Below are 10,387 nucleotides of genomic sequence, written 5' to 3' on the forward strand. Positions count from 1 at the left end.
GCAGGGGAAATATCTTCTTACTTGGAGAGCAAACCTATTTGGTTCGATTTCAAGTGCTATTCTCTCTCCCGTCACTTTCTAATGCCACTTTCTTTTAGAAAAATTAGATTAATCCCCAATTATTCATAGCTATTCTACTAAGTCCTCTAACGTTTTACTTTAACAATTAGATCCCATCTATATAGCTTTTCTCCAATTACATCCTTCTGTTAAAATAACTAGAATTAATGTTAAACATTGCACATGCTTGTTTTCTTACTTAAACTAGTGTCCTTTTGTTTTTTTTGTTTTTTTTTAAATATTTTAATCTTTCATATCTAATATTGAATCAATTATTCAATTAATTACTTGTTTTTGGTCAGAAAATCCTCTCGAATATTTTTATTTTTTAATAATTGATTAATCTTGAGATTTCAAATCTTCTTAAATGCCAAATTCACATTCACAAGTTTTTTCTTATATTTTAGCGCATGGGCAATCATAAATATAGTATAAAATTGTTATTATAATTGGGGTATTTTCATACCTAAGAGTTGAGAGAAATTTAAGGTAAGTTAAAAAAATAACTACCAAGTGCACTACATAATGTTGTCTCCGATTACTTTTAAGAAATTGTAGAAGGATGTCATGAGAATAGATTATTAGTGGAGAGATTGACAGGTATATATGTTGTAAAGTGGGCCATACCATGATTGGCCATACTTGGATCCCACTTTCTATACAAGGTGAAAAGGTCTTGTCTAAGCAAGGTGTGATCCGATACTGCTTTGCTTTGTTTACTGTATTTCGGACTTTGCAGCCTCGATAGCGAGATATAAAATAGACTTTGTTTTGATTGCTAGAGGATGAGACACGGGAAGTGCGAAGGTGTATTGTATTTGTGGTTTGGTGGTATATTTTTTTGGAAAAGATTTTATTTATTTATTTAATAATTTTAATATTTATTTTTTAAATAAAACATGTTTTAAAAAATAACTACAATAACAAAATCTAAATATTATGTTAATCCTGTTCACTACACTTTTCTTAGACAATCGAGCATATTGCCCCTTAAACCAATTAAAGCTACCTTCTGATATAATAGGAAGATATTCTTCGTAGAAAGTTGTGCTAGCTGTCCTAGATTCAGATATTACATAAATGCTCTATTGTAATTTAAAAGTAAAAAATAAATAACTGAAGCTAGAACCTTGTTTGCAAAGAAATGGTCAAATTTCTCGTGAAATATGGTGGTATGATATATGTATAACATCCAAACTTGGATTTGGAGAAATGAAGGTTCAAATTTCATATCGCATGTCCTTCTAAAAATGGAAATTGAAGTAGGAAGGAGGATTTTGGAGACAGGCCAATCCTTTGAGCATTTTTGTCTGTGAATTAACTGAAAGTCTCAAGTCCTTCACCGATCTTCTCTCGTAAGAACCCTTGGACCTAACAATTCCTGAAAAGCTAAAATCATATTTCAAATAAAAACTTTGACCCAAACATTACCTAAATGAGAAAACTAAAAATATTGGATGAAACTTTGACTTGTTCATTATAAAAATTAAGAATCAAAAGTATAGGAAAAAGTACCACAAAGTAAAATTCTTTTATAAGTTCGATAAAGTTCACAGAAGAAACACAAAATAAAGAGTTTTGCTCACAAAAACACACTGGTTTTATTAATCAGTCAATTGCCTAAAATTTAAGTTCAAATTTAACTTAAATAGTCCACTAAAGCAACCTTAATAGACCTTTTGGGTTATAAACTATAGGCCCAAATAAATCATTAAGTTTTTTTTTTAAAAAAAAATACAAGATCTATGGTTTTTTCTTAAAAACAAACCAAACAAAAATAAAATACATAAATAACTAGATTCTAAATCCTTTGGATATTTAAACTTCCTAAATACTTGTAAAAATGAGAATTCAAACCTATAAATAGAAAAGAAAAACAATTGAAACCCAAGAGTTTCTGCCTAAATTGCCACTTGTGTGTTTAATGGCCTAAATCAACCTAAAAATTAGCCCCACACCAAGCTTGCCTATGCTGCAATTGTCCAGACCAAATTTGGTCTAGTTTAAACTAACTTTAATTGATCTAAACAAACTAGAAAAACATTAGCCTATAAGCCACAACAAAACCAAACCATGCTCAATCTAAACCAAACCAAAAACCCCAAAAATAAGTTGAAGTCTCGTGAGTTACTATCAAGCTTGACCTAAACCAAATTTCTAAGAAATTCTGGTTTGATGTGCACTTTCATTGGACACCATGGAAGCATATTCTGGATCATATCAAATCTATTTTAATGTTTTTCTATTTCTTACTTGATTTATCATTAAATGTTTTGATGCTAAATGAATGACCTTTATTTTATGAAATTGAATGTTAACTTATTTTAAAAAGTTAAGATATGGAGAACCAAAATTGACATTAAAGAAGAAACAAATCCATTTTCTATAAAAAGGGCACAAAAGTTCCCTTTAATACCTCAAGTTTTTTTTTTTTTCCATATTTCATCCTTGTTCTTTTAGGTTGTTATGTTTTGATCCTAAGCTTCATTTTATCATGTTTTAGTCCATGAAGGTTGAAGAGTAAAGAAAAATCATTGACAAAGTTGTGGAGAGAGAAAAACATTGGATGATTGAATTATGACCACTAACAATTTTGATTTTATTATCCATAGATTTTGTTTTAAGAGAGGAACTCAATAAATATGGTTTTAAACTTTAATAATGCAAGAAAAAATAGATCATCCTTAATTTTTTTTTTTAAAAAAATTGATTTCATTTTGAGCTTTAAGCTGATTAAAATGTGTTTTGTAATTGGAAACAGGGTTTTAGAGGTCCATATAATTTTTTTGTTCATGTTCTTGGTTGAAAAAAAGGTTGAAATTTGGTTTTTTATGGTCCAAAATCTTGGAACTTGATTTTTAGTATCTGGCACATATGGTGACTAGAAAATATTATAGGTAGACGACGAGTTATCAATTATCTTAAAAAATTATCTTGGAATCTAAAACCAAAATATGTGGGTCTACATTGCATACCTAAGCGGGCTTGCATTACAAGCTCAAACATGCATAAGCCATGCTTTTTGGCTAAAATGCTTCATGAGTTGATTCTTTAGGCCCTCATTTATTGTTTTTTTTTTTTTACATATTAAAATAAAACCATATTTAAATAATTAATTACAACGATATTTGAAAATTAATCAATTATTCCATATCTTTAAATAATAAATGATTTTTTTTTTATGGTTATATATAAAACTTATATACACAAGTTTTATAAAAAAAAACTAGATCATAAATAATCAATGAGATTTTTTTTTATAATTTTTCTTTACTGTCAATTTATGATCACATCAAATTTTTTATTATGAGGTAATTATAAGAAATACGAGGCATAATATTCTATTTATAGAAAAAACTTGATGATCCTATAGTGATAAAATATTACTTTGTACCCTGAAAAATATTACATATTTATTCTAGGACAATTTTAGAAATTTATATAATCCAAGTTCTTGACTTTTCTAGGTCTAGAATTATAATCTTTTATATTAATTACATCTAAGTTTTTAATTTTTAAGACTTATTTATAATCAAGTCATACTTGACTAAGCTATATGGTCGAGGGTGTAGACCTCGAACTCAACAACAAGATATTATTTTCTTGTAAATTCGTTTAGGATTCAATCTTAAATGGTGTCATTAAGGCTAAACCTAAAAAAAAAAAAAATTATAGATGACTATGAAATACATGAAGGGGTGATACAGGATCAATTATCCTCTACCTATCAAACTCATGGTTTAACCTAGGTGCTATTTACTTGCCAATTAATAGTTTCTATCATCTTTTTATTGTATCTTAATAAATTTTCTTGTTAAGATTTTAGTTGGGAATGACAATTTAAAGTTGTCTAATCTGGTTGAGTAGCTTTAAATTTAATTAAAATCTAAGAATTAGAAAAGATTTACAACCTTTATTTGTTTAATGAAATATCAGATATGTTGACTTCCATATATAAAAGCCTAAGCCATCTTAAAGTGTGTTTGGTATTGCGGTAGCTGTTGTGATTGTGGTTTGAAAAAAAAAATATTTTATAAAGAGTATTTTTTAGTTGAAGTTGATTTGAAAAAATAGGTGTTTGGTTAAAACTGTAGTTGAAATTGAAGTTGAAGAAAAAGTAGTTTAATGTGTTTTGTTAAAAATGCTTTTAAAATTAAGGTTATAAAATAATTTTAAAAAATATATATTAATATTGATGATTTTTAATTTAAATATTGTGGATTTAACTATTACTATTACATCATAAAATAAACATACTTTATATAAAAATATTTTTTTTATTATTCCATTGAACTATCTACAATTCCATCACGTCTGAAATACATCCGACAATTTTCTTGGTTTCTTTAACACGCAACAACATAACTTGTAAAATATATTCAGGAATAAATTAGAATTGTGATCAAATTCTGCAAATACTATGTCATTAAGCGAATAAAATACAATTAAAAAATAAAAAATATTTTTTTTATTTTACTGGGTCGGACCCGATTCAATGCATTTTGCGCGTTGGACCAGACCCGGTCCGGTCGGAACAGTGTTCATTGCTCCACTGTTCAGTAAATAGTGTAGCATGGTTGCCTTTTGTCGCCACGCAGGAAAGCAGCAATTTGCTGCTTTCCATCTCCCTACGTTTTGCACGTAATTTATTGTGGGATCCATGTACATTAAGCAACTATTTTTTCTTAACCAAATGTTTACTCAGTGCATTTTTAAAGAAATGCAAACTCTAACGCGTAGCCAAACAGGCTCTTAGTGTGATGAATAAATAGATGACTCATCAAGAAGTTTCCTCACTCTCTTTTATTACAAGACAAACATAACACACAAGTAAAAAGGATGCAATATGTATAAACATACAAGTTATTACATGAACTAATCCCAACTTTTCATTAACTCAAAATGATATACACAAATCTGTTAATGTATATGCTATGCATAATGGTTATGCCTACCCACAAAACTTGCATTGCATTTCAATGCATTGCTCTGGTATCAATTGTCATAGGATCGGATTTTTATTGTTGCCCAACCAAAGCCTTAATTGTAAGCTTTTATTATGTGATCATAGTATTGAAAAAATGAAAGGGAAAACCTAAAAAATACCATTTAACTAAATAGGTAGTCTCAATGTTACCATCAAAAAAATTTTGGTATAAATTTTACCATCAAACTTTCAGAAATTATCAATTAAGAAAATTCTTTCAATTTTAAGGTTCTCTATATATATTTCTCTCCAAATTGTAATTTTTTTTTATAAAGAAAACCAAATCATTTTGTAGGGACTTGATGTATATTTTTGCTAAGTGATTCTAATAGAAGTCCTTAATTAAGGAATCAAAATAGCTTTGTAGTAAAATTGATATAAAAAACAGCTTAGGTGCAAAGATGATAATACCCTAATCGTTTGATGGTATATTTGATTTTTGCAAAAAAAAAAAAAAAGTTATCATCTTTGACTCTTGGAGCCTGAAGGATGGAGAGAGATTACCTGCAGTATATATTGCCATAGCGTGTAAATTGCCCGAACTCTACAAAGAAAGATCACTCCAAGATGAGAAATTGAGCAATTCAAAGTTTCTTTCTATCCTACAGTGCAATGGCATTGACTATCAGACATACCTTTCAGTTTCGGACAAGCACAAGCACCACCATAGTCGAAAAACATAAGTTCTTGATGTGTGTGAATCACACATATATAGATTTTGTAGCCTGTCCAAAATATCTATATATGTGAGTCGAAAAACATAAGTCTAGATGATAGGGTCCTGGGGGCAGCTTCAGATGACAAAGCTAACTACGGGTTCTGCGATTGAGATTTCTCGACTTCCAGGATATATTCCTCAAACAAAAGGTGCAAATACTGAAATATTTTTCAACAAGATATTATATATGTCCACTAGATATAAGATGCTGATGCTTCATTTTTTTATTTTTTTTCCTGTGCAGTTATGGATGAGGTGGTTAGCAAGGTTGAGAATGAACTTCTCTGCAGGGCATTCTTTCACATGTATCTGGGAGATGATCCCTTTGACAAGGATACCATAGAAAAATCTGGGATGCCCTTGCTTTCACTGTTCTAATCACTCAGTGGAACACTTTGCTGGACATACAGGAATAAGGTTCGAGTCCACTACCAAGCGACTAAGCATTGGTTCAATAAGAACAAGTATATGGTGAGATTGTAGCTGATTCCATAATCGAATCCAAGTCAATCCCCACCCTTTGATGATAGTGCATAAACTTTTCATGAATCTGATGTTTCTACTTTTTAAGATTTCAAGAAATCTATAACAATTTCTGTATCACAACCATGGCATCACCCACTCTTAAAGTTAACTATATCTTACATGGAAAATACTAGAAAGGCACATCACCTCATCACACAGAGGCAACATAAAAATATCTTGTTGCTCAATAATGTGACAGTGTGATCCCAAAATGATAAGCCACCATAGCAGTTTGTTTAATCTCACTCTAGATATCCTAAAAGACACGAGGGGCAATATACAGAAAAGCAAGAGCATCCATATTGTACATTAAATGAAACAGTTGACATTGCTAACAAGAAACCTTCACTTAGCCCATGAATGAGATCAGTGAAAGCCATATAGAACCTTTCGAGGATCCAATTGACCACTGCAATAACTTGATGACACAGTAGAGAGTTCTTGGTAGCCCTTCCACTCCTCAAAAGGTTTCAAGACAATTGGGGTTTCAATAGAAGCTGAATCCACGCACAACATGCTTTTGTAGTCTTCATCCCCCATATCTGGGAGAGCCTTGGCCTTTCTGTCCCAAGGATTCCACATAACTGCGTGTCAATCATGTAGAAAATGTAAGTAACACAGTGAGTGGATAGGACCACGGCAACTTGAAAGTTCAGCCACACAGTTAGAACATCAAGAAAACATTTTAGAACCTGCATCTGGCATCCCATCTTTCCGCAGTACAAAGGTTCTCTTTTTTTCATGATCTATGATGGCAATCTTTGAGGGGGTGCTCAAATATACCCTGTCAACCTAAAATGACTTAATTTTATTAGAAAAACACAGGAAAAAGGTCATGCTCCAAGACATGGGAATTCAAATAAAAGAACAAAGTTGAAACTCATATGAAATCACAATTCATTCGGTGGCTAGAAATTTCAATTAATATTCTACCTGCAAAAGATTCAAATTCAAATTGACAGTAGAAGAAAATAAAGCATAGTACCTCGCCATCAAAGGTAATCGCATCTGCCTGCTCAGTGAACCTTTCTCTGTGCATTAGATTATCTAAGTAATCAAGTGTCTCCAATCCCTCAACACGCACTTCGCTGCAAATGAAACAGCATCATGCAACCCTCTGAAAAGAATAGCAACGTAATATCTACCAAATTCATGTTCTGCCAACTCCCTTAAAAATGAGAAAAAAAAGCATGCATGTTGATAGCAAAAACTTATAGATTACAGGAATATGCACAATTCAGAATGAATAGGACTGGAATTATGAGGGTAGGGGCACCAGTCACAAACTTTAAGTCTAAGTCATTGCAAACGAAGCAATTGCTTTATAATTCATGAGACAAACCTGATATCTGATACAGATAAGTAGTTACGCAGTGCAAAAGTGAAGGAGAAGGGCCTGTTATCTGTATTTCTCACACGAGATATCAAAGTGAGCTTGCTAGCACTGAGGGTGATACGAAGCCGTAGCTCAAAGCTGCAGAATACCATGAGATTCATAAGTTCATCCAATTGATGATACCCTTGGACATGTAGTCTTATTTTGTAAGGGTTACAAATTTGCAAGCATACCTTCTAGGCCAGGTTTTCAGATCCTCTTCTGTGGACTTCAATATCAGATCCACTGATGACTGATTGTTTGTTGGAGGCAGAGGTGAAGGGTCATTGTCCAATGACCACAATTTGTTCCTTGCAAACCCATGTCGCTCCAATGAACCAAGATTCCCAAACTGAAATTGCAGCATGGACTAAGAAATATAATCTCAACAAGGATAAAATGATACGATTCTGCTTCGTTCGTTAGATCTCAAACCTGTGGAAAGCAGACAGGAATGCCTCCCCTGATGGCTTTTGGTGGCTTCCAAATTGCCTGCTAAGAAAATAATGCCTCATAAACAAGATATTATGGAAGTTATAGCTGTATGTAGCTTCTATACAGTTAATAACTCAAACAATGGTATGCTAGTTTGAGAGCAACTCGAGGTTTCCCATTTTTAATAATAACAGCAGAGCACTAATGGCTAATGAGTAATGAAAAAAAAGTGTGGATTGGATAAGTACCAAGAGAAACAGAACTAATGGAAAATGAAGACCAGATAACTACAGAACAAAACAGTTCAAAATACGTTAAGCTTCTATCTAGTTTTTGTCCTTTCTTGTGGTGATAAATTGAGATAAGCCAGCTAATTCTTTCACCATCATGTTGTCATGGTTGCTAGATCAAAGTTAAGCTATTATTCAAAAACTGCTGGAATCAACCGGTTTATTAATTGCTAAAGAATCTCAAGGCTCAACTACCTTAGACATGTACGAGAACAAAGTGAAGGCCAACATCCAAATCAATAGCATAGCTATCAAAGATTGAATTATCGATACTGTAATATCCAGAAATCAGCAACTTGTCGTTCCTAGAATCTAAATAAGGTTCACATGAAGCTTAAATATATCTGTAGTCTCAGAAGTAGTTAAACATGCAGAAGAAGAACTGCTCACCTTGCTGCTCATAAAAAGTAGTTCCTCTCTTCGTTCATTCTTCCATGAAACAACCTGCCCGCCATACAAAAGCACCTGAAACCATTTTTCAGTGAAGAGTTCTTTAGTGCTGAAGTTGACTCAATTCATTTTTTGCAAGTTGGTAAGAGGAACTTCAATATGTTTTATGGCTTAACCGAAATCCTACACCCGTGCAAACTATCTGTTCATGTGTACTGAGTAGGGTTCACGCATACAGCCCTAGAAGAATTCTTTCACTGTGTGAAATTAGAACTCAACACAGCACAAGGTGTTTATCTCGGCCCAATCTATCCTAAGCCAACCCCTAATAGTAAACTTTTTTCCATTTCTTTGTGTTATTCCAGTTATGATTGCTATTTTTTTTTAATATCACTTTCAAGATTGCATATTTTAAAGGATATGAAAAGTGAGGATTGCTGCTTATTCAACTGAAATTCATTAATTTAATTACTCAATTATTTTACTCCTGCTTATCCTGATCTTCTTTTTTCATTTTTTGAAAATTGTTTGACATAATCCCTGCAAAGTACTCTTAATTACCATAATTAATTGTTAATAATCAAGCCTACACCAATTTCAATTTCTGTCTTAGATTACAGAAACATCACCTACAAGTAACCAAGAAAAAGTAAAGAATAAACAAGAATTCAAGGAGAAAGGGTAATTACCTCAGCAGAAGAGCCAGTAGGGTCAGTCAAAATAATCCTTGGCAGCCCATCAGCATCATGAACCATATTCAACGCCATGGGTTTCAGCCTCAACCTTTCCCTCAGGCTACTCACTATTGGGTTCACTTTCCCTTTCTTCCACTCCAGCTATAACACCCACAAATGGGAAAGGAAAAAAAAATAAAGAAAATCTCACTCACCACCACAACAACAAGAAACAAGAAACCAAGCTAACATGGTACACATACACAGACACAGAGAGAGCGAGAGAGAAGATAAGAATATATCATGGCAAAGTGGGATAACATAATAAAAGAAGGAAAACTTACGTTTATTGATGTAGTAGTAGCTGCTAAGATTTGTTAAACTAATAATAGAAGATTTGTAATCGGCTTCGAGTACAAAGAACAGCCCACCAACTCTCAGTTCATGACAAGTTCATATATATATATATATATAAAGGTAAAAGGTAAGGACCATTAAAAAAAATACCATATGCTTCTTCTTTCCATGTGTGCGTGTGAGGGAGGGAGAGAGAGAGAGAGATGGGAGGATGATGGTGACCTTGGTGAAGAGAAGAGAAAAGGATAGCCAAGGAAATGAAGCCAACTAGTTCGCTTTTGTCATTGGATACTCTGTTTCGTTCATGTCTCTGTCAGTTAGCCAGGATAGCTGTGTTTTCTCTCCGTGTCTTGTTTTTTGTTTGCTTCCCCACATTGGACTCTATGTGCCAAAATTCACTCTAATTGGACGAGTATTGGCCGTCTGATCTTGATCATAATTTCATCCCACGTCCAAAAAAAAAAAAAAACTAAAAGACAGAAGATTCATCGTATTGTAAAACATGTAATTACCAATTTGCTCTTCTTAAAAAATCAATGTTCCTGGGGTCGAGATAATTTTTATTTTCCAAGGTTT

The 10,387-nt window shown here is 32.5% G+C and overlaps 1 protein-coding gene across 2 annotated transcripts; it reads right to left on the reverse strand.

Moving 5' to 3' along the window:
• Positions 1-6,304: 6,304 nt before the first annotated feature.
• LOC118050406 (putative glucose-6-phosphate 1-epimerase) lies at positions 6,305-10,052 on the reverse strand. Of its 2 annotated transcripts, none has more exons than XM_035060759.2 (9): positions 9,799-10,052; positions 9,470-9,616; positions 8,781-8,855; positions 8,101-8,160; positions 7,860-8,017; positions 7,633-7,764; positions 7,276-7,378; positions 6,983-7,082; positions 6,305-6,874 (listed from the first exon to the last, which is right to left on the reverse strand). In XM_035060759.2, the coding sequence occupies exons 2-9, from the start codon at positions 9,545-9,547 to the stop codon at positions 6,657-6,659; spliced, it is 924 nt and encodes a 307-aa protein (XP_034916650.1). In that variant the 5' UTR covers positions 9,548-9,616; positions 9,799-10,052; the 3' UTR covers positions 6,305-6,656. The 2 variants fall into 2 exon arrangements, with proteins under 2 accessions (XP_034916650.1, XP_034916658.1); XM_035060767.2 differs by having other exon boundaries at positions 8,101-8,157; positions 9,799-10,050.
• Positions 10,053-10,387: the final 335 nt, after the last annotated feature.

The sequence above is a fragment of the Populus alba genome, chromosome 16, assembly GCF_005239225.2.
Source record: "Populus alba chromosome 16, ASM523922v2, whole genome shotgun sequence".
In the NCBI taxonomy this organism is placed as follows: Eukaryota; Viridiplantae; Streptophyta; class Magnoliopsida; order Malpighiales; family Salicaceae; genus Populus; species Populus alba.